At 35.1% G+C, this 26484-nt stretch overlaps 2 protein-coding genes across 2 annotated transcripts in view; both read right to left on the reverse strand.

Moving 5' to 3' along the window:
- Positions 1-9404: 9404 nt before the first annotated feature.
- Positions 9405-18630, reverse strand: LOC144450273 (3-hydroxyisobutyryl-CoA hydrolase, mitochondrial-like). The gene is made up of 9 exons (XM_078140872.1): positions 18566-18630; positions 16340-16520; positions 15890-15974; positions 14114-14247; positions 13487-13711; positions 12260-12346; positions 11427-11567; positions 10574-10693; positions 9405-9676 (listed from the first exon to the last, which is right to left on the reverse strand). Exons 1-9 carry the CDS (start codon positions 18589-18591, stop codon positions 9524-9526), a joined length of 1152 nt encoding a protein of 383 aa, XP_077996998.1. The 5' UTR covers positions 18592-18630; the 3' UTR covers positions 9405-9523.
- Positions 18631-23345: 4715 nt separating this feature from the next.
- Positions 23346-26484, reverse strand: part of LOC144450123 (uncharacterized) — a 32381-nt gene continuing 29242 nt past the window's right edge. Inside the window, exon 11 of the mRNA XM_078140691.1 lies at positions 23346-24159. Coding sequence (XP_077996817.1) covers positions 23351-24159 — 809 coding nt within the window. The 3' untranslated portion in view covers positions 23346-23350. The remainder of the gene's footprint in view (positions 24160-26484) is intronic.

The following is a 26484-nucleotide window of genomic DNA, read 5'->3' on the forward strand; positions in this document are numbered from 1 at the left end:
ATTTTTTCCAATGACTTTTCTCCACGACTGGTCGTATGGTCGTGGCATGTGTTTTTTCACCATCTTTTCTCCACGACCGGTCGTATGGTCGTGGCATGTATTATTTCACCGTCTTTTCTCCACGACCGGTCGTATGGTCGTGGCATGTATTTTTTCCAATGACTTTTCTCCACGACCGGTCGTATGGTCGTGGCATCCATTTTGGGCCAAGCGACGTAATATTGGCCCTAATTTTACATAAGTCATAAGTATGATTGAAGTTTAGGATGATCGAGAATAGCTGAAAAGTGTATACGGACTTTGATCGATACTTGTACACCTTTGCAAACACCTTCGCCACCTCTTACTATAAGAAACGTAATTCATTTGTTTTAGTTCGCAAGAGGAAATGGGAACATGAACGATTTGTCCTATTGCAACGCTTACTATTTCATGCACCATTTACATCGTCATTGGTATGCAAACTAAACTAGCAAAATTCATTCAAAAGTTTAAAGCGTTTTATTAACTCTGCAAAACATTCTTTCAACGGGAAATTGTATATTTACCAGTCTTCGTGCTTTCTATAGAGTCTTCACGCTGTTTCTGTGGTTTCATTTGCCCGTTTCCGCATATCGACACTCAGTTACTTAAAACAGGCACTGCACAATGACCTTGACTGCTTTCACGTGTTTCAAATATCACGTGAAAAAATGTACAAATCTCTCCAAAAAAACTAAAACCATTGCTGAATAATTAATTTTGACGATCGGTCTTTTCGTTTTCACCTCAATAAATGGACACAGGCTGTCGTCGAGACCTGAGTTGACCTCAAATGCGTGACATCGCACCGGTAATTTCCGGATTGTCGTTCGTGTAAGTTTCACGATATGTCGGGCCCACCCCCAACATGACATGCAGCACGGCCTAGCTTTGAACCTTTTTGACAACTCCTTTTCCACATAAATTCTGTTAAAATCAATTAGGGTGACGACCATACAAGAGTCACATGACATGTTGTACACACAGTGTTGTTTATCTCTCTGCTGTTCGATGTGTCCCAAGAGCGAACCCGTGTCGACTTTGGATTCAAAAAAATGTTACGTATAAATCCGAGAAATTTTAGGTACATGTTCATGTAAGTAATTTTAGTAATGTAACAAGTAGAAAGTCCGAGCCCGGGCCGATTCCAGTTCGTCGAATACTACACGATCATTTCTGGTCGTGACAACTACCGCCAAAGGAAGTCTCTATCAATTTGAGAAATTCGGCAAAAAGACTTCTTTTTAGGTGTTGATGAATCCATAATAAAATAAGGTTTTTATAGCAATCACATGGTTGTTTTTGTCACTAATTTATTGCTGAACATTCCATTCAGGCGATGCCATCTTGTGCTGGATAATACTTCACGTACTCCAGTTGTGTTCCAAACCGAAGGTGTCGGCCTACAAAGCATGTAACTTGCAAAATTTAACCTGGAGGTCAAGATTCAAGTTCGCAGCTGTGGGTAATGGACATTGAACCGATTCAAGTTCAAGTTCGATTCGGTTTTAAGTCGGTTTTTCCTGTCCTAACTACGACAAGTTAAACCTGTTCCGAACCGATTTACTTTGAACCGAATCGACCCCCCCCCCCCCAGGTAGTTTCGAACCGATTTAAGGGATTCGATTCGAATCGAAACAGGTTCAGAATTTAGGTCGGGACACAGGGTTACTATCTTGATGCCGAAAGGGGTGTTCTCAATAGGGGGGTTACATGTATTCTGATTAAATCTCATATCAACGAGTTCTGTGTTAAACGTGATGTCGAAAGTTTTTTCCGTCGTTTATGTCTTATCAGGAACACCTTATTTTTAGTTCGTATAAAGGGATCTTACCTGATTTATATATAAACACTTTATTGATGATAATGTTGGTGCAGCTTCACTCAAACTTGCGGAATATGTAACTTCAATCCTGCTATTCAGTATACTTACATGTATGATATTCTGAACTATCAATTTCCTTGTCATCTTTCTTAGGATTGATGGTCATGATATAGCTACATCTGTTAATACTAAACCTACAGATTCACATTTATATTTGCAGTATGGTTCATCACATCCTAATAAATGTAAATATTTCATTCTCTTTGTCTACGTCGTATAATATTTGTAGTAGTGATTTGGATTTCAGGGATAGCCCTGCTAAATTTTTTAACCAACGTGTATCCAGTGTCGGTTACCAATGCGGCTTTAAAGGTGTCTTCTTTGTCTAGGAAGCTTGTATCAAATCACATGATCAGAAGATCAGAAGAGTATTAGGAACATAATAAGGACTTACGTTCTAATAGGATAATTTCCTGACGCACCTTTAACAGCTTGGCGTGGTGATACCAATCTTAGAAATACGGTGGTCCGACACATAACAACATGGATTGGAAGTTAATGCTGGTTCATTTCCATGACATAGTACTCGATGTGGTATATGTCGTTTCATTATTAATACTATAATCGTGCATTTGGCCCTAAGAACAGCGTGGCTGTTACGACAGTAGCTTTACTTGTATTAGTACTACAGACCCTTTTCATCAAATTTCCATCCTATGAATTCATAATTTTTAAAAAAACCATCCTGATAACATATTTCATTCCATATTTCATATCTAAACTATTTATTCAAGTGCAATGTATGTATGTACTACAAATTTGGGCAAGCGCTGGTATATTTTGTTTGACGATTTAAACCCCCCCCCCCCATTCCACATACACGCACATAAAAAGTAAAATAATATGAAATAAAATAAAACGTGAGTTTTCACATAGATTTAATGTATCCAGGTACAACCCTAACAGTTACACGTTCTCTAAGCCATCCTGTAGATCTGTCAATGTGTACTGTGCAAATTAATACACAATGAGCAATATTTTTAGATCGTCTAAATAGTGGATACTAGTACTTTATAAAGTTTAGTATAAAATGTAGAACGATATTTAGATCGTTTAAATAGTGGATAGTTTATCAAGTTCAGATAAAGATATTTAGATCGTCTAAATATAAAATGTAGAGCAATATTCAGATCGTATAAATAGTCGATAGTTTATAAAGTTTAGATAACGATATTTAGATCGTCTAATATAAAATGTAGAGCAATATTCAGATCGTATGAATAGTCGATAGTTTATCAAGTTTAGACGATATTTAGATGGTCTAAATGTAAAATGTAAAGCGATATTCAGATCGTATAAATAGTGGATACTTTATAAAAGTTTAGATAACGATATTTAGATCGTCTAATATAAAATGTTGAGCGATATTTAGATCGTATGAATAGTCGATAGTTTTCAGTATAAAGTTTAGATAACGATATTTAGATCGTCTAAATATAAAATGTAGAGCGATATTTAGATCGTATAAATAGTCGATAGTTTATAAAGTTTAGATAACGATATTTAGATCGTCTAAATATAAAATATAGAACGATGTTTAGATCGTCTAAATGTAAAATGTAGAGCGATATTCAGATCGTATAAATAGTGGATACTTTATAAAAGTTTAGATAACGATATTTGTATCGTATAAATATAAAATGTAGAATGATATTTAGATCGTTTAAATAGTGGATGGTTAATAAAGTTTAGATAACGATATTTAGATCGTCTAAATGTAAAATGTAGAGCGATATTCAGATCGTATAAATAGTGGATACTTTATAAAAGTTTAGATAACGATATTTAGATCGTCTAAATATAAAATGTAGAACGATGTTTAGATCGTTTAAATAGTGGATAGTTTATCAAGTTCAGATAACGATATTTAGATTGTCTAAATATAAAATATAGAGCGATATTTAGATCGTATAAATAGTCGATAGTTTATAAAGTTTAGATAACGATATTTAGATCGTCTAAATATAAAATGTAGAACGATGTTTAGATCGTCTAAATGTAAAATGTAGAGCGATATTTAGATCGTATAAATAGTGGATAGTTTATAAAGTTTAGATAACGATATTTAGATCGTCTAAATATAAAATGTAGAACGACATTTAGATCGTCTATATGTAAAATGTAGAGCGATATTTAGATCGTCTAAATATAAAATGTAGAGCGATATTCAGATCGTATAAATAGTGGATACTTTATAAAAGTTTAGATAACGATATTTGTATCGTATAAATATAAAATGTAGAACGATATTTAGATCGTTTAAATAGTGGATGGTTAATAAAGTTTAGATAACGATATTTAGATCGTCTAAATGTAAAATGTAGAGCGATATTCAGATCGTATAAATAGTGGATACTTTATAAAAGTTTAGATAACGATATTTAGATCGTCTAATATAAAATGTAGAGCAATATTTAGATCGTATAAATAGTCGATAGTTTATAAAGTTTAGATAACGATATTTAGATCGTCTAAATATAAAATGTAGAACGATGTTTAGATCGTCTAAATGTAAAATGTAGAGCGATATTTAGATCGTATAAATAGTGAATACTTTATAAAAGTTTAGATAACGATATTTAGATCGTCTAGATATAAAATGTAGAACGATATAGATCGTCTAAATAGTGGATGGTTTATAAAGTTTAGATAACGATATTTAGATCGTCTGTAGAACGATATTTAGATCGTATATATAGTGGATAGTTTATAAAGTTTTAGATTTAGAGTAAGATCATAATGGTTAACTTAGCTTTCTAATTTCTAACTTAAAAACTTTAGATTTAGATTTAGACACTTCTAATTTATCTTTCTAAACTTCTAGCTAAACTTTCTAAACTGGCTAATACACAATTCCGCACCTTGCTGCAGTATACTTAACATTTTAGAAGCGTCATGTCATCTCATCGTGGACGTATACAGAATCAAAAATATAAATTAGATCAAAGGCAAATTAAGTTCAAACTGACATTTTAAGATACACAAATATTTGCATATTAAAAGGAATCGTGAAAAACCACATCACGTATTCAAAAATGGTATTTAAAAATGGGGGCTACGATCGTACAAAGGTCGTGGGGGAAAGAGAGCAAAAATATTTCTTCATCACTGTCCCATGGTCGTGGAAAAAAGACAGTAAAGAAATACATACCACGACCATACGACCGGTCGTGGAGAAAAGACAGTGAAAAAATACATGCCACGACCATACGACCGGTCGTAGAGAAAACTCATTGGAAAAAATACATACCACGACCATACGACCGGTCGTGGAGAAAAGATGGTGAAAAAAACACATGCCACGACCATACGACCGGTCGTGGACAAAAGTCATTGGAAAAAATACATGCCACGACCATACGACCGGTCGTGGAGAAAAGATGGTGAAAAAATACATGCCACGACCATACGACCGGTCGTGGAGAAAAGATGGTGAAAAAACACATGCCGCGACCATACGACCGGTCGTGGAGAAAAGATGGTGAAAAAACACATGCCGCGACCATACGACCGGTCGTGGAGAAAAGTCATTGGAAAAAATACATGCCACGACCATACGACCGGTCGTGGAGAAAAGATGGTGAAAAAACACATGCCACGACCATACGACCGGTCGTGGAGAAAAGTCATTGGAAAAAATACATGCCACGACCATACGACCGGTCGTGGAGAAAAGACAGTGATAAAATACATATCACGAACAACATAAGCTTACGACCGGTCGTGGAGAAGATAGAATAAATTTATTGTTTATTGTCCGAGGTCAAACGAACATCCGGGTATTTATTACTATAGCCCTGTGTATTATATGATACTAAACATCCACGACCGAAATTTGGTCGTACGACCGGTCGTGTAGCGTAGGCATTGAAAACAGTGGTTCATTTTGGGCCGCATATGAATTGTAAGGAGTGTTACAAAACTACGGTATAAATATAATGGTACTTGAACTCACGTCAACAGTTTTTCTTCCACTGCGAGTGACGTTTTATGATACTCGGACTCGTCGGAGTCGTAGTAGACATTACCTCATTTATTTAAACTACTTGTACCTTCAAAATCTCCGTTTTATAACTTTAATAGCCTTGAGGATCGCTCGGTGCCAAATTCTTTGCCGTTTACGTTCAGACAGCGTCATCGTAGCCGCAAATAAACAACGCAACGCACGTATACTACTACAGTACATGTGACTCGGTGTCGACGTGTCTCGAAAGTTCACGAAGGATCGAGCCGTGATAAGCCGATCGTTAGAGTGTGGTTGCCACACTCAATTTATAGGACCTTAACCCTAATAATATAATATAGTATGTGAAGAGGACGTTGTCAAAATCCACCAACGCGAAAGTTCAAAGCTAGTCTACGGCCACGTTCTGTGAATCTTACAGAAACAGAAATGTAATACCCGGAAATCGCCGATGCAATGTCACGCATCTGACGTGAACTCTCAAGTCTCGAAGATAGCGTGGTTCATTTTCGATGCGCCAACGTGTTGATTAAATCGTTTTATTTTTGTAAACATCAATTTTTTTCGATCGGCTAAAACAATTAGCCTGCAATACTGTTAGATATTCGAGATTTGTATGTTTTTTTTTTACATGCATGGTACTTGAAAACCGTCATCTAATACATCGCCGTCGCGTCGGGTACACTTGAAGGCTGTAGACTAGTGTAGTCACAGTCGCTTGTAAACTGTTATTCCTTTCCTAAATGGTTTTATTCTTGTCTATGACGGTCCTAATACAGAACAATGACGTTATTATAGGGATTGGCGATATTCTTATGAAATCGGTAGCAATGTCATACTCCCCCTCTCCCCCTACGTGTTGTATGTAACTTGTAAGTACCATTTAGGAAAGGAGTAACAGTTTACAAGCGACTGTGGCTGTAGTGCAGTGTAGGCCGCTTCACTGTAACGTTTTTAGCCGATGCACTGGTCAAAATCAACGTGCATAAGTCCAGGTTCAAAGGACGTAGTTTTTTACTTTTTATTGGTTATAACCAAATTTACCGAGTTTGATTGGTTTTGTACAACAACACAGCTAAGAGATAATGTCACGTCAGTCATTGCACAGAGGCCTACTAGCTATGTCTCATTTGCATATGAAAAGACACTCTTCTGTAATCAACGTTTCTGTCAATCTTCTTTATGTATGCAAATCTTTGTACATAAACATTCAGGAATGAAACCATATAAAACACATATAGCGTTAGAGTTTTTTCATTTCAAATTTATTAATGGAAAAAATGAACGATTTTCAAAAAATCTTTTAACCAAATGATGGCACATACCATGAAGCTTCATAATGAGCAAAAAAAAAAAAAAGGCCAAAATTCACCAACGAACCTGCATCTCATCCTTAATTCATTGCAATTTTCACGATGATGTTTAGAGTGGTAAAAATGGTGTCAGTTGTAATGAAGGAGATAAAAAAAAAGAAATCGTCACCAAAAAGTCATGTACTTGGATAAATAAATAACAAAACCTGGCAAATATTGTGTTTTATTAATGTATATTTATTGGCATGACATTTATAAGACAGGATATTTTGGAATACTATTTTCAACATAGTTTTTTTTGACTTATTAAGTTTTTTTTTACATATACTGTATTACTAGGATTGGTCAAACTGTCAGGTTTCAACATTACACACACACTAATAATTTCACAACTTTCAAAAATGAAAACATTTTAATATTGCAGTTTTGAATTCCAAAATAAAATCAGACCTGTCAGGATTGTCTTACATATCAACATAAAGTGAGCAAAAAACCACTGGACAAAATTTTTTTAAAATTCCCCTATTTTGCTGAGAACGAAAAACACAAACATATATGCAGTGCAAACATATATGTAGTGGGTATGAAAGTTCATTTTCAAAAAAAAAAAAAAAAAAATCTTTATTAGAAATTACATCCGGTATATAATCTTTCAGAAACAGGACTTGAGGGAAACATTGGAGTGGGTATGAAAAACAGAAGCTTGCTTCATACCCGCTCTAATGTTTCCCTCAAGTCCTGTTTTCACATACTATAAAAACTGGTGTTTTTCTGTACTTGCACTGATACTTATTCTAAATACAAACCTAAAATATTTAGTCAAAATGTCATATGTTTATATGACTCAATAATGTACAAACTTCTGTCATTGATAATTAGTTGAACACCTCAATTGCAAAATTTTCCTGTACCAAAATATCTGGGGTTACATAGTCCAGTCTAGTCCATACAAAAAAAAAATGTTTGGTTCCGATCTCGTTCAATTTTATAATAGGTGGGTGGTAGATTTTTTATTTTATTTTATTTTTTATATACTTTTTTCTCATATGTGAGTGTCTAGTTCAGGTAGTTATGTTTTCCATACAGTCTCTGTGTTATTGGTTTCTTCTCATCAGATGTACAGCCATTACAGATTGGACGAACAGTTCTTTTTAAGTTGACGTCAGTTTTCACATCCACTATTTCTTGCGAGAGACTTCGCAATTTTTGTGATTTTATTTTTTTTTTCTCAAAAGGCGTGAAAAACTAGGTGGGGGTGGGTTATCGGAACCAAACTATTTTTTTTTTATTAGCCCTTACAGTATATTTTTAAAAAGAGATGCAGACTATAAGATACACCATGTGACTCTATCAAATTCCATTCAACAACCAAATACACAGTATTCATTGAATCTCAAAATAATCGGATGCACCTCCTTAATACAAATCTTAAAACAGTTGCTTTTATCGTTGTTCAAGAAAACCAAAAGCAGAAAATTGATGAACTTTGACTTTTATGAAAATTGGCCTCAAAGGTGTAAACTCATCAGGAATTTGATTATACCACAGGGGCCAGAACGAATAAATAACGTTTTTTTTTTTTTTATGATTTTACAAATTTCTAATATTATTTTCTTATTTTTCTCAATATTTCAAATAAAGTTTTGAATATTACCATCATAAATATTGTTTCCTCTGACTGTCTGTACAGGACACAATAGTATGATGGTAAAAACAATTGGTTGAAATATCGAGAAAAAAAATTAGAAATCAGAAAATCATGAGAAAAAAAACTTATTCTTCCTGACTCCTGCAGTTATAATTTTACTATGTCATAATAAGGAACTTGCAATATAAACTGAGCATGCTCAGACGCAAAGGACTATGGGATTATCTGTGGTTATCGTATTACCTAATCTGGAGCCACTGATAAAATAAACCTCCCACTATGGTCAGGGTGACTATGAATTGATCATTTGTGGGTATAAACAATGTAACATTATTGTTTACAATGCTAATTGATTAGTATTTATTATCACATTTCCCATGATGCAACATTCAACATGGCAGGTTTACAATACTATTTGATTAGTATTTAGTATCACATTTCCCATGATGCAACATTCAACATGGCGGGTTTACAATACTATTTGATTAGTATTTAGTATCACATTTCCCATGATGCAACATTCAACATGGCGGGTTTACAATACTATTTGATTAGTATTTAGTATCACATTTCCCATGATGCAACATTCAACATGGCGGGTTTACAATACTATTTGATTAGTATTTAGTATCACATTTCCCATGATGCAACATTCAACATGGCGGGTTTGCAAGTTCCCTATTACTGGGACATTAAAGAATCAAATCTCTATTCATGTCAAGTGGTTTAAAATGTTTGTCAACAATTTCTGGCGTAACTTCTTCAATTGTTGCAGGTTTCCACTTTGGGGCGTTGTCTTTGTCAACAAGTAAAGCACGAACGCCTTCATAGAAATCATGGGCATTCTGTGAAAATAAAATAAAATGTCGAATTAGAGTTCTCTTTGTAAAAAAAGTACAGCACCTCACTAACACTTGGTTTCGTTCGGCTAAGTCACAAGTGTCATTTTGGTTCCCATTTTTTACTCTGTTCTCTGTCTTTTATTGTTTGTAAATAAAAATATGATTTACACCCAGTACACTTTTGTCGTAACTTATAATAACTGCTAAAGAATATCAATGAGTATTTTTTTATAAAGATTGTTCCAATTGACTAACTTTCAATCCCTGTCAGTGTCTCAACACTTCCTAAGGTGTATCAAGCAACCATTTTCATGAATATAGTCACCAAAATGCAACTATTTTCAAAAATACAGTTTACAAACTATATACAGGGTATAATTAAATAGAGTACAGTTGAAAGGAAATTATCTGTATATTTTATAAATTTTCATTTGTTGTAATTAAAGTGGCCATATGGATGTGAATTGGATATTCATTTTGGATTTTTAATTTCTAAAACAATTTTATCATGACTTCCTACTTGAAAAATCGATGTGAAACAAAATAGACCAAGTCATTTTTGTAACTAGATAAATTGCAAGACTGATAAATATGAAAAAGTTTGTTTTTGTACGTACAACAATGATTTTACATATTTATGATACTTTTTACAATGTATTGAGTTACAAACACAGACTTGGTATATGTTGTTTCACATTGATATTTCACGTAGGTAGCTGTGATAAAATTGTTTTAGAAATTAAAAATCCAAAATGAATACTCAAAATCCCTATAAATACCTAATCCTCATCCATATGGCAAAATCAAAGATGGTCATCAAGAAAACAAAAGAGTGTATAGTTTGGCCACTAGGGGCGCTGTTCAGTAGCAGCCATTTTAACTTTAAATACAGTAACTTACTATGCATCCTTGTGAAATTCTGTACTCCATGGTAAAACAATCAGTAAAACTGAGTTTGGCGCCCTCTTGCAGCTGTCGCAGGGTAACTTTCATTGATGTTGGAGACATTCTTTTTAGAGTCTGGAAAAGGGTACATAGAATAACCAATTAGTAGCAATGACACTGTAGCACCACTGTAGAGTTTAGGCAATGATTTATGTAATTGTCACCTGTGGTGCGATATTCCTGATTTGAGTGATTTCCCCAAAACACACCTAAAAGAATCTCTACTAAATAGCAAGGCAATTGGTTCAGCCCTTTTTGACTTAACACACACAGATATACACAGTCACATGCGTGCATACACACACAGCTGCACACACTGCCACAAACACACAGCCACACACACACACATACACATATGCACACAGAGCCACACACACAAAGCCACACACACATATCCACACACACGCACGCACACACCTGTCTCCCTAGGCATCTGTCTTTTTGCCTGTCTGGCTGTTTGTCAATTTGTTTGTTCACATATCTATCATCTGTCTGACTGACTACATACAGGTCCTTTGATTGCTATACTTGTTCAGTTACCTGTTTGTCTGTTTACCTATCTTAGTATCTATCTATCTATCTATCTGTCTGTCTGTCTGTCTGTCTGTCTGTCTGTCTGTCTGTCTGTCTGTCTATCTGTATGTCTGTCTGTCTGTCTGTCTGTCTATCTCAGTATCTGTCTGTCTGTCTGTGTCTGTCTGTCTGTCTATCTATCTGTGTTTGTTTGTCTGTCTGTGTCTGTCTGTGTCTGTTTGTCTGTCTGTCTGTCTTTTTCCAAATCTGGGTGTCTATCTGTTTGTTTTCTTACCTGTAACTGTTTCAAGGCCCACTCACTTCCATCTCTCTCCAGATTCTCAAATATTGCTTCTAAGGTATCACCACCAAAAAGTTTATCAATTTTATGCAAATGAGGTTTTAGCGGGAATTCTTTGTCTTTGTCAACTGTCGTCTGCAAATATCAACATTGTGAAAACTAAGTAGAAATCTTATAACATTTATATATATATGTATTTATTTGTTTATTTATTTATCGGATAACCAACGAGATCTAGTCCCATTTATAGGCTCCTTTGGTTCAGTGATAGTACAGAAGAAAACCAGAGTACCCGGGGAAAACCTGCGTTGTACGGTAAAGTCAAACTGAACGACACTCTTATTACTTACAGCAAGGCAAATTTAATCAAACCCAGCCAACTGGCCTTTCCAAAATTTGCCACATGGTGGTGCTCTACTTCCTATCTGTGTATACCTTGGGGGTATAGCTAATACTTGGGTTAATCATAGAGCACTGCTGCTTTCCTTGATGTCTGAACAATATGAAAAACATCCCTGATTTACACTTCTACAGAATACTAAGGGACAAAGCTCTTAAGAAACGGTACTGTGAGGTGGTGGTGGTGGTGGTGGTGGTGGTGGTGGTGGTGGTGATGGTGGTGGTGGTGGTGATGATGATGATGATGATGATGATGATGATGATGATGATGATACCCCCAATTTGGGCGAGGGCGCTGTATTCTCAATTTCCTGTTTGCAGTCTGGAATGACCAATTGTGACAAACAGAGAAAACGCTTTAGTTGGTGTTATAAGTTGTACAAGTTAGTTTGTAAAGTTTTGAAAATAAAGTTCAAGTCCTAGATTACCTGGTTGTGAAATTCATCTAAAATATGTTGAACTTGACCTTCAGTTGGACTTTCCAGTTTTATAAGTGAATTCTCAAGATCTTTGATCTGGTGTTGAAAAAAAGAAATCATGCAAAAATGTCAACATACACACGGATAAAAGAAATATCAAATTTGTCTTTACTGTTGGGAAAACTAATCTAATCTTGATCTTCACTTTGTCAATATCTCCTCCAACAGAGAACAATAACACCAAAATTATGAAATATTTTTAAAAATCCTCAATTTTAGCAACAATTTTTGGTCAAGATACACTTCTCAAGCTTATTTGTGTTATGTTTGAGTAAAATGTCTAAGGAATTTCAAAACATTTTCACAAAACCGACAATTTTTGAACTCGCAATTTACCAGAAATTTTGTTAATATCGTACATTTATTTATCAATTAATAATATTATAACAGAACCCAATGACACCAGAGTTCAAGAGTGGCATACTTTGGGTATTTGAATGAGTACTTGCAGTGTTGTCTGCAGCAGTACTTTCACGAGTGTAGTGATTCAAAGTGCAGCAGAAAACACTGCAAGCATGAGTGCAAATATCCCTGAGTACCTACGCTGGAACTAGGACTCATGTGACATACGGTTCTGTTTTATCTGAAACAACAAATTTCTGTAAAAATATTACATACTTTCTTGCACAATGAATGATAGTGTAATCATTTGCATATCAATTATGTAACATTTGCATATCATTTGCATACTATTTGCATACTATTTGCATACCATTTGCATAACATGTAAGCAATAATAATTTCTGTATTGTACTACAAGTGAAACACTGCAGTATGTTTGCACACAACTGCAAATAATTTCAGGTACAGCGACTCTAGTCCAAAATAGTATCAAAATTCTACATAGATCTCTGTAAGATACGTCACGTTGCAACATGGCACATGGTACTTGAAATGATTTGCAGTTGTGTGCAAACATACTGGCAGTGTTTCACTCCCTTACGAAACAATCTTATAAGACTTTTGGCCCCTTTCTTTTAGGATTCATATAGGACATCTTTTAGGAATACTTAGGGAGTCCTGTAGGACATCTTTTAGGAATACTTAGGGAGTCCTATAGGACATCTTTTAGGAATACTTAGGGAGTCCTGTAGGACATCTTTTAGGAATACTTAAGATTCTTGTAGAAAATTATGAAAGGATTTCTGTCAGATGAAATTTGGCGGGAAATCTTACCTTTTCTTGATCGACAAAATGCGTTGCTACACCAGCTTTCTGGACGTCTCTTCCTCTCAGACGAAATCCTGTCAATGCTAAATAAATACCTAATTTACCACCAAGCCGGGGAAGAAAATAACCACCACCAACATCGGGGAAAAGACCAATTCCTGTCTCAGGCATCGCAAATAATGTACGTTGTGTTGCAACTCTGAAGTGACCATGAACAGATAATCCAACACCCTACAAATATGAAAAATATGAGAACAGTGAAATTCATGTTGTTATCCGGGATGCAATCAATTTAAAGTTGTTACACCCCCTGTCAATTTACAGTTGCTACACCCCCTGTCATGATTCAAGCAGGATTTTTTCTGTATAGCCAATTTGTTTGTTCATTTTTATAGTATTTTAAAGTACAGTGAATCTTTCTATCTCATCTATAAGTGGCTACTTTATGGCAAAATACACACACACACACATACACAAATACATACGCACGCACATGTTCACACACACAGAAGCACATGCATACATACAGACACAGACACACACAGACACACACAGACACACACACACAGACAGACACACACACACGCACACACACACACACACACACAGACAGACACACACACACACACTTACCCCTCCCATGGTGACCCCATCAATCAGTGCAACATATGGTATTTGTAATGTACCAATGGCATGGTTCAATATATACTCTTCTTTGAAAAAGTCAGCTGACAATCGGTCACCTTTCCTGCCTGCTTCAGTTACGGCTGAGAGTGAAGACACAAAGTTTGGAAAATGAGAGAAAAGTTTTATGTAAGTTAGAAACAACAGATGATCAATTATTGACAAACTGTTTATTGAGCTTAAGTGACATTGTGCAATCGTCCCTTAGTAAACCAAATGTTCAATTAATGGTGAGTGTACCCTCTAAGACAATTTGACACACAACTGATGCACACAATTTCTAGTGACACACCGAAATTTGGTGTTCCCCTATCTCTTACTATATAGTTGTGAGTGTACCCTCTAAGCCAATTTGACACACAACTGATGCACACAATTTCTAGTGACACACCAAAATTTGGTGTTCCCCTATCTCTTACTATATTGTTGTGAGTGTACCCTCCAAGCCAATTTGACACACAACTGATGCACACAATTTCTAGTGACACACCGAAATTTGGTGTTCCCCTATCTCTTACTATATTGTTGTGAGTGTACCCTCTAAGCCAATTTGACACACAACTGATGCACACAATTTCTAGTGACACATCAAAATTTGGTGTTCCCCTATCTCTTACTATATTGTTGTGAGTGTACCCTCCAAGCCAATTTGACACACAACTGATGCACACAATTTCTAGTGACACACCGAAATTTGGTGTTCCCCTATCTCTTACTATATAGTTGTGAGTGTACCCTCTAAGCCAATTTGACACACAACTGATGCACACAATTTCTAGTGACACACCAAAATTTGGTGTTCCCCTATCTCTTACTATATTGTTGTGAGTGTACCCTCCAAGCCAATTTGACACACAACTGATGCACACAATTTCTAGTGACACACCGAAATTTGGTGTTCCCCTATCTCTTACTATGTGGTGAGTGTGCCCTCTAAGCCAATTTGATGTGCCACAGACACACACAATTTCTAGTGACAACCAAAATTTGGTGTTCCCCTATCTCTTATACTTACTATGTGGTGAGTGTGCCCTCTAAGCCAATTTGACACACAACTGACACACACAATTTCTAGTGACACACCAAAATTTGGTGTTCCCCTATCTCTTATACTTACTATGTGGTGAGTGTGCCCTCTAAGCCAATTTGACACACAACTGATGCACACAATTTCTAGTGACACACCAAAATTTGGTGTTCCCCTATCTCTTATACTTACTATGTGGTGAGTGTGCCCTCTAAGCCAATTTGATGTGCCACTGACACACACAATTTCTAGTTACAACCAAAATTTGGTGTTCCCCTAGCTCTTACTATATTGTTGTGAGTGTACCCTCCAAGCCAATTTGACACACAACTGATGCACACAATTTCTAGTGACACACCGAAATTTGGTGTTCTCGTATCTCTTACTATGTGGTGAGTGTGCCCTCTAAGCCAATTTGATGTGCCACTGATGCACACAATTTCTAATGACACCAAAATTTGGTGTCCCCTATCTTTTACTATGTGGGGACTCCCAAGAAATCCCAATTTTTATCATTTTGACTCACAACAACAAAATTTGGCTATCACTAGGTGGCACACTGATAACAAGAGTTGTAACGTTACCTTTGATATCACCGCCAGCACAGAATGTCACACTGATAACAAGAGTTGTAACGTTACCTTTAATATCACCACCAGCACAGAATGTCACACTGATAACAAGAGTTGTAACGTTACCTTTGATATCACCACCAGCACAGAAAGCCTTTTCACCGGCACCTTTAATAATAACCATCGATGTTTGGCCATCCGCTTCCCATTCCTAAATTTTTTAAGATTAAATTTTGACGACGTAATGATGGTTGATTTCTTTGTTGCCATGGTTGCATAATAATATACTCTATTGCTATGGTAACTGTCTGACCTTGTGTAGTGGGTAGATATTCCAAATCATGGACAGACTGACAAAATGTAAAATTTTGGTTTGTTTTAGGATAGTGTGATTGTGATTGTAACACTTGTTTTGTTGTCATGGTTACAATATAACACTCTTTGCTGCCATGGTAACTGTTTCACTTTAAGTTTTGGATAGATTTTCTTATCATGGACAGATGATGGGTGTAACTGTAACACTTTCTTAGTTACCATGGTTGCTATGTTAGTTTGTTGCCATAGAAATTGTCTTACCTTGAGTTGTGGGTAGATTTTTCTGGTCATTGACAGGTTGAGAGAATTGAGTACTTTAGGTCTGTTCAGAGTGATAACACCTTTGTTGTTGATATGTTCTAGTATAACATCATTCTCAGCATTGACTCCTGACATGCTGCATACTTGTTGCCTCAATATTCCCAAACGTCGCAATGAATGCCTGAAAAATATAAATTATGGAGTTATGGTGACTGAATATTTTACAATGTGTAGTTGTAGATTCCAACCAAGTCACTCAGTCATCATAACAATCTCTGTCCACCCAAGTCACTCAGTCATCATAACAATCTCTGTCCAACCAACCAAGTCACTCAGTCATCATAGCTATCTCTGTCCAACCAAGTCACTCAGTCATCATAACTATCTCTGTCCAACCAGGTCACTCAGTCATCATAACAATCTCTGTCCAACCAAGTCACTCAGTCATCATAACAATCTCTGTCCAACCAAGTCACTCAGTTATCATAACAATCTCTGTCCAACCAAGTCACTCAGTCATCATAACAATCTCTGTCCAACCAAGTCACTCAGTCATCATAACAATCTCTGTCCAACCAAGTCACTCAGTCATCATAACAATCTCTGTCCAACCAAGCCACTCAACCATCATAACAATCTCTGTCCAACCAAGTCACTTAGTCATCATAACAATCTCTGTCCAACCAAGTCACTCAGTCATCATAACAATCTCTGTCCAACCAAGTCACTCAGTCATCATAACAATCTCTGTCCAACCAAGCCACTCAACCATCATAACAATCTCTGTCCAACCAAGTCACTTAGTCATCATAACAATCTCTGTCCAACCAAGTCACTCAGTCATCATAACAATCTCTGTCCAACCAAGTCACTTAGTCATCATAAGAATCTCTGTCCAACCAAGTCACTCAGTCATCATAACAATCTCTGTCCAACCAAGTCACTCAGTCATCATAACAATCTCTGTCCAACCAAGTCACTCAGTCATCATAACAATCTCTGTCCAACCAAGTCACTTAGTCATCATAACAATCTCTGTCCAACCAAGTCACTCAGTCATCATAACAATCTCTGTCCAACCAAGTCACTTAGTCATCATAACAATCTCTGTCCAACCAAGTCACTCAGTCATCATAACAATCTCTGTCCAACCAAGTCACTTAGTCATCATAACAATCTCTGTCCAACCAAGTCACTCAGTCATCATAACAATCTCTGTCCAACCAAGTCACTCAGTTATCATAACAATCTCTGTCCAACCAAGTCACTCAGTCATCATAACAATCTCTGTCCAACCAAGTCACTTAGTCATCATAACAATCTCTGTCCAACCAAGTCACTCAGTCATCATAACAATCTCTGTCCAACCAAGTCACTCAGTTATCATAACAATCTCTGTCCAACCAAGTCACTCAGTTATCATAACAATCTCTGTCCAACCAGGTCGGAATGACGACGACTTTCTAAGTTGGGATGGACTCTTGACTTACGCCTGTTGTTTTACATTTCATCAATACACAGCCACAGATTACAAAACAATATTGCAATGGAATATATTGAATTTAAATAAATATTAAATCAAAATCTATTTATTACAAATATGCACCAAGTATTCAGTTAAGATTTGCAATTTTAATGAACAAAGGCCATATCATTATTTTACATAGTTTACCAACCCCTACAGGAGTGCAAACATATTTACATAGCTAAAACACACAAATATGACTGCCAGTTAACTGTATTAATGCCATGAGTCAATTCTAGTCTCGTCATTTTAGTAAACTGAGACAAAATTACTATATCTAGTCAATTTATAAATGACCAATAACCTATGCACATAATGTAATATTACATAACACAGTTTGTACCAAGATTACGGTGGTATGCGGCTCGGGACTGATCGAGTTCCCTGCCGTTGGTGCAACACAGAAGTTTACGCCGACAAAATCATCAAAGACTACATGCAGACGACATTTCGTATACAAAATCCACCCCTTCACAAAATATTAAATGCGACAAGTTGTACGACAGAATGAGTGAGACCGTAGCGGAAAGTCGTGCGATGGTAACGTGCCATCGTTGACTTCATTACAACGTCTGGTACATGGTCAGCGAAGTAGCACGCAGGCGAAGTGACGAAGTGCGGACACCACTATTTAATTGTCCTGTTACAATACTGCTATCCGAATTTCAAAGATAGATAGATAGATATAGTTACTAACTTACCTTCCGAACAGTACCTGCAGCGTCATCTGTTTATAAATTCAACAGAAATCCAGATAAAATGTATATATAATGCACTGCACATGTATGTCAAGGCACAAAGTTCAAAGGTAATGGTAGCGCGCCCCCTAGAGGCACAGCTACAGATTAATACAATCAAGCGTGTGAGTACAATCATCGATCATAAAAGCGACACTTTAATATTAGGCTGACTGGTTAAAACCACAGACAAGTAGTGTTAAAATCGAAAGTGGAAGTTAGGGCAGAACCATTTGATTGGGGGGTGGGTGGAGGAAGTGCGTATAGCAGCAATTTTTTTCTATTGTCAGTCCTGCATCAAATTATTTTTTTCCATTTGCACTGGAAGTAATGCCATTTTTTTTCACGGTTACCAATTTTGTAACGTGTGGTTGATAACTATACCTACATATAACTGGTTCACAACTAACTTGTTCTGTGTGAAAGCAGCCTTATATCATAAATACTGGAATAAAACATAGGGCTTGCTCACAAATATTGAAAATATTATCGCCACCTTATATGGGAAGCCGTTCAGGCCAAAAGTATTTTTTTATTTTTGCTATAGTATTTTATATTTTTCGTACTTACAAACTAATTTTAACAGTTTATGTACTTTTATTCCATGTTCACATTACTTTAATTGAAATAAGTTTGCATTTATTTGAGAATATTGTTTTATTTTTCGTCAAACCAGAATTATTTTAAGGATTATATATAATTGAAAGTCAAAATATATTTTTTGTTAAAGTTTTTTATTTTATTTTTTAATTTAAAAAAAAAAATTTCAACTTTTTTTTTTTTTTCTTCCCAACTTTTTTTTTTTGGCCGAGTCTGATGACCAGCGCCTGTCACGAGTACGTCGTGCTCGTGACAGGCATGTCACCTTAGGCCTCCAGAGAAAATGAGAGAATCAGATTCCCAAATTTTGTTGATTTCAGCACATCGCAACAATTTTTTTGTTACTTCTGTATGTTGGAACAATTTTTTGTCAAGCCATTATTGGATCAATTTTTTCTCTCCTTCACCTGCCGACAATTTTTTCTAAAAAAACTCCACTCCACCCCAGAAATCAAATGGTTCTCCCCTTATGATTTCAATCAAAAAGGGAAGGAATAAACAAACAAACAAACTAACTAACTAACTAACTAACTAACTAACTAACTAACTAGCTGACAGACAGACATACAAACAAACAAACAAACAAACAAACAAACAAACAAACAAACAAAATAACTAAATTAACAAATAAGTAACGAAAGGAAGACTACACTACCAGTCCACTTGTAACACCATGTTCCTACTATATATACCATATACCACTAGTCTAGTCCCTGAGTACTTAGTCCTGCTTGTATATGGTGTATAAAGTCTTCCCTTCCTTGTTGAGGGTCATGTCAGTAATCTAGACCCGTGCACCGTCTGCAAGCAGGACTAGTCCCAGAGTATCTAGTCTAGTCCACAGGCACTTGTTTCCGGAGATATGTATCAGAATATTTTTATCAGAATACAATAAAATGTCGATAATATTGTTAATATTGACGTATTTCGTATTTGGTCATATGTAAATCCTACTATTGAAAAGTTTTATTCACTTATGTCATCAAACAAAGGTCCAGTAATTCTAAACCTAGCTGCGTATGTATACAGAGCAGATGTTTTAAGAAAGGAATTTTGCTAATTTGTTTTCTGTACACTTCCGTCAGATTTTGTAATAGTACTGTAAATTTTTTGCGATATGGGCTGGAGGCCTTAAGAAGCAATAAACCATTATATTATATGTGGCTATGGGTACACACCCCATGCTACGATCAGCCACTAAAAAAAATAATATTGACGTATTTCTATAAAAGGGGTAAAAATATACTTGTTTCTATAGTACGCTTGGTCACACTGCCACCAGACTTTAATACCGCGTATAGATAAATATGTTAACGGTTTCTAAAAGTTTAGGTCGTTTCCTTGGTGACAGCACTTAGACTGAAGAACTCACTCACTTCATGATTACTTTACAGCCCTACAAGAGCGCCCTCAACGTGCCACAAGAACATTAATTTCTATCTATACGTTGTAAATCTAGAAATTACACTATGAACACACTAACTGATATCTTTAACACTGTGTCTATGTATACTGTTTGTTTTACAAGAATCTTTACAACTATAGTATTAATACTTCACATACAACATATATGACAGTTATGGCATCAATGGTACTACACTTTGTTTTACTGGAAAATATTCGGTTTTATCATTTCATTTGGTTGTCTTGTGTCTTTCATAACTTACATTGTCATCGCAGCAATAAATCATCAAGGTAAGTAAACGATGACGTCAATGGTACATAGCCTGTGTCAACTGCAGTCATAGAGTAGGATTTGTAACGTTGGTGGCGCTGTACATATTTCTGACCCGGCTTATTTATTAGCGACTTGACAATGTAGCACAATATTTAACTGGCTAAAATAAGAATGTATACACAACTGAACAGACAGACAGACAGACAGACAGGCAGACAGACAGACAGGCAGGCAGGCAGGCAGACAGACAGACAGACAGACAGACAGGCAGGCAGGCAGGCAGGCAGGCAGGCAGGCAGGCAGGCAGGCAGACAGACAGGCAGACAGACAGACAGACAGACAGACAGACAGACAGACAGACAGTATCAGTAAGGTGAGAGCTCGAGGAGCTAGAGAGGAGAGAGGGGCAGACGGGAGCGTAGATGAAAGAAAGGATGGATATATAGTTTTATTTTCCAAATACAGAAAAAAAAATAGTTCCCCCTTCAATATTTTCTATACACATCACATTCTTATTCATTCACTACTTTTTATGCGTATTTTTTCGACATTTTCTTTCATAGATTTATCACCAACTGGATATGACGTCACATCAGTATGGGTATTTATGTCCTGGAAATGGTCATTAGTACTTTTCTTATTCTCACGGTCATATAAAAACAACTATGATGACGAAAAACGGCTGATTTGATGACGACATGAAAACCAAACCGTAACAAACAACCCAGAGTGTAATGAGATGAAGTTCGCATACAAACATGATGACGAAACCCGACTGATTTGATGACGACATGACAACCAAACCGTAACAAACCCAGCTAGTAATGAAATGACGTCCGCATACAAACCAATCTGATTAAAATCCGATGTGGTGAAAGCGGCTAGATGTCCTTATTTACCTCTATTCATCGTGTTGTGACGTTTGTTTTGTTCGGAGTGATCGCCGCCTTCCCACTCCAACAAAACAAACGTCACAACACGATGAATAGAGGTAAATAAGGACATCTAGCCGCTTTCACCACATCGGATTTTAATCAGATTGCATACAAACATGATGACGTCTGCATACAAACATGATGACGTCTGCATACAAATATGATGACGAAACGAAATGAGAACTTAAAGCAACAGAATAAAGTACATCCACAAACGTATTGTTCCAAGATATGCATGTACAAACAGACAGACAGACAGACAGACAGACAGACAGACAGACAGACAGACAGACAGACAGACAGACCTACCTACCTACCTACCTACCTACCTACCTACCTACCTACCTACCTACATACATACATACATACATACATACATACATACAGACATAGACAGACAAAGACAGACAGACAGACAGACAGACAGACAGACAGACAGACAGCCAGACAGACAGACAGACATACTAAGTTGATTTCTCAGTGTTTACTTTTATTTTTTTTTTATAAAAATGGTCAGTACACATGATGTAGAAATACAACATTCTACAACTATGGATTCCTCTGAGTCACAGAAAACAAAATTCTCTGATATCTGAAATAGTACAAATCTTCAATAAAAATACAAAACTGAAATAAAGTCTTTTGATCCGTATAAAATGTATAAAATCTCTACACATAAGTCTAAGTTTACATTACTATAAAGCTAAAATAAAAAAGTATTTCAGTCCATGTGTAAATTCTATAAAAACTGTATAAAGTCCAATACTTCATGTAAAAATAAAATCTTCCATCAGTTAATTTCTGTAGTTTTCTATAAACTCTTCTAAATAAAAATTACACAATGTACAATAATTTTGTTTTAGAAACGAAATTGGCGACTATAAAATGAGACTTTAAAAACTGACAACCATTCTGTATTAGTTGTACAGTGCAGTGTGTACTGCAGTGGTAGCCAATCGTTGCGTCTCTTGTGTCTGTGTAACAACGAAACGTGAGTAATAGCGCCCTCTGTCGACAAGGACTGTCTACTATTCACTCCATCGGCGCCAGCGTTACTGTCAACATCTCTCGTGAGCGCTGTGTTGAAAATCGTGAAATATAGCGATAAAAATCGTCATTGAGTGGAAATTTTGGATGACATTAATCTTAAACACTTCAGCGGTGATACAGGTAAAGTTATTTATATTTCTTGCATTCATGAAATTTAACAGAAATGACAAAATTGTTTTACACTTGTGATAGCAATACAAATCTATGGAGGTCAGCTACAGTTGTTGACTGCTGGTTTTACCAAAATTTATAAAAATATCAAAAATACAAAAAATATCGCCAATATTTTCATATAATGTTTTACGCATGATAACAAAAAAATATTCATCCAAAATGATGACTTACAATCCAACATTTCATCAAAAAAATGTAAAAAAAAAAAAAATGACTTACATTCCTTGGCAATGACATGATGTAAAACATATAAACATTATCAAAATATGAAAATATTGTAGAATTGTATTTTACACAATGCTGTCATTTCTGTTATCGGTACAACACCTTTACACATTCATCACCACCACCATAAGCCCTCTCTGTCCATGCAATGCAATCTGCATTCACTGCAATATCCCTGGGACTCTTCACATCATCACCATCACATATTATACCAATGAATTCTCCCATTACATTAAATTCTAAGATTCTATTCTCCTCCCTCTCACATACAAACAAATTATCAGAGTCATCTGTACAGATTCCAATGGGTATCTTGATGAGGTGATGTGACAATTGAGTGAGTGTGTTCAGATCTTTATCCAATATATGGATGCATGACCTGGTAAGGATGTATTCAGACACCATGATGTTTCCTTTTGTATTCCCACAGATAAACCTGAGAAAACCACCAGTCGTCAACTGAGATGATTTAATGACGTCATGACTTTCACCGTCTATACAATATACGTACTCATAGTCTATGGTGTAGATATATCCCATTGACACACACACAGCCTTGGGACTGATAGATCTATTTTGATATGTAAGTTGTTGAAGTACATCTTTTATCTTGCTATCCTCATTACAAATCACCAGACTATTGTTATTGTAATCAGGAATGTAAAATATTCCGTCTTTTGATACAAATACATCGACAGGATAGAACTTCTCATCAAATGAATTGAATTGAATGATATGTTTACAATGGAATTGACAATCATAAACCGAAACCCTGCCAATGTCAGTCACAACAAAGTCTCCATTATTCCTAACAAACAATCCTATAGGCTCTCTAAGTTTTCCTGCTTGTGTGTCTTCACCCGTGAATACACGGATAGTTCCTTTCTGGGGTAATCCTGGAATAAAACAAGGAAAGGTCAAAGGTCAACAAGCAGCCATTTTGAAAATTAGTGTTTTTTCTATTTTTTTCTAAAGTTTCTTGTTTTGAAATCAAATTGATTTGATAAAGGTACAAAAGTAAATGTTTATGTCAACACTAACCTGTTACCATGGCAACGGAAAATAAACAAATACAGAAAATGATAATTTTACAAGTTTTTATTGGTGAATTGTCTTGTAATAGTATTTTTTGGAATATAAATTACATATTGTATTAATAATATTTTCATTTTTAGTACGTAGGGTAAGTTTATTTGTTTTACGAGATTTATTTATTTACTCCAATTAATTTTTTCAAACAAGTCAATATTTTTTTCAACAAAAGACATTGTTTATAATTTATTGTTATATAAATTACAGTGTTAATATTATTGTGGAGATCAGGTAATGTTGTTTGTTTGTTTAGTAAATAGTTCTTTCCTCCAATCAATTATTTTCATGCAAACAACTTTCTTGTGGTTATTGTTGTGGGTATTTTATTTAATTTTTTATTTCAAGTTTTCATGTTTTTTTATCTTATTGTTGAGTTAGTTTGTTCATGACATTTACTTCAAGTATATTTTTCTTGTTATACAATGTAAATTATTGTTGAAATGTTTGTTTACTCAAAATATATTTCATAACTCCAATAATTTTGACATTTTTCATTGTCAAGATTTTTTTTGTATAAAAATATTTGAATTACCTAATAGTGTTAAAGTTTAATTTTAGTAAGATGTAGGTTTATTTGTTTTACTACATTTGTTTCTTTACTCCAATTATTTTTTTCATTCATGTCATTGTTTACAACAAAAGACATTGTAAATGTTTATAATTTATTTTAATATGAATTAGTGTTAATATTATTGTGTGGAGATCAGGTAAGGTTGTTTGTTTGTAAATAGTTCTTTCCTCCAATCAATGATTTTCATGTAAACAACTTTTATGTGGTTATTTTTGTGTGGGTATTTCATTTATTTTTAATTTCAATTTTTCATTTTTATTTTTTTATTTATCTTATTGTTGAGGCCCAGGGCCATTAGTTAGTTTGTTCATGATATTTACTTCAAATAAGTTTTTTCTTGGTAAACAATGTAAATTATTGTTGAAATATTTGTCTACTCAAAATATATTTCATTCCTCATTTGATTTTGACATTTTTCATTGTGTCGAGATCAAGATATTTTTTGTATAAAAATATGTTATTTGAATGACATAATAATGTTAAAGTTATATTTTTAGTAAGATGTAGGTTTATTTGTTTACTAGATTTGTTTCTTTACTCCAATTATTCTTTTATTCATGTTAATGTAAAAGACATTGTAAATGTTTATAATTTATTTGAATATAAATTACAGTGTTAATATTATTATTGTGTGGAGATCAGGTAAAACTTTATTCACTAGTTTTGCACAAATCATTATTTTCTTGTTTTGTAGGTGACCCATGGACAATAAATGTTCTATGTATCAAGTTTTGGGGTCATGATGTATTCTTTGATAGTTTAACTTAGAGGTAAGATTTTGTAGTTTTTGTTTTAACATATATTTCTGATGACTCACAATGACCAACTGCAGTACACCCCTGATAATGCTGACGAGATGTTAGTGAAACTTTTGAGATTATTCTCCATAATTTTATGATGCTGACTGTCATTATTAATATTTCATATTTAACACATTTTTAAGACAGTCACTATATATTTTTTGGTCATATAATCAAATTTGACATGTGTTCTTGGTGAATTATCTGTGCATTGTAAAATACTTTTATTTGTTGATCACAATGTTTTATATTGATACCGTAACTCTGTTATAGATTATTTATTCTGATGATATTACCCAGGTAGTTTAGCCTTTGGTTTTTAAGATAGACACAAACTAAACTATTGTCACAACATGTTGATACAACAGTAATAAGCTATTGAATGGATGTTGGTTTAATTATAGTCTCAGTAGGGAGGAGTTTCTGAAAACTAGTTTATTTAGAATTCCATTATTTTGAAGTGTTGTTTTGGGACATCCAATATTTACACTATGTTGATCACAGGGTGATTAGAATCGCACAACAGAGGAACCACATTGTTATCTACCACATTGAAGAACAATTAATAGATTTAATTTGTGTCTATCATAGTAAACCAAAGGCTGGATTACCTGTGTCATATATTTTAGACACATTTGATGTCTTTTTGTTATTTTTAGTAGGTATTGGACAGATACAGTCCCTTCCTTGTATTCCTATGACTTATCTGGATTTGGGATAAAAACATAGTTTTAACACAGCTGTGGCAATAGATATGT

This window comes from Glandiceps talaboti, chromosome 19 (genome assembly GCF_964340395.1).
Source record: "Glandiceps talaboti chromosome 19, keGlaTala1.1, whole genome shotgun sequence".
Classification (NCBI taxonomy): domain Eukaryota; kingdom Metazoa; phylum Hemichordata; class Enteropneusta; family Spengelidae; genus Glandiceps; species Glandiceps talaboti.

Coding starts and splice junctions, on each gene's coding strand:
- LOC144450273 (XM_078140872.1), bottom strand. CDS start 18,591: ATGACGCTGCAGGTACTGTTCGGAAG. Junction 15,975..16,339: donor AAATCTACCCACAACTCAAG/GTAAGACAATTT, acceptor TAAAAAATTTAG/GAATGGGAAGCGGATGGCCA. Junction 14,248..15,889: donor TGCTGGTGGTGATATCAAAG/GTAACGTTACAA, acceptor CTTCACTCTCAG/CCGTAACTGAAGCAGGCAGG.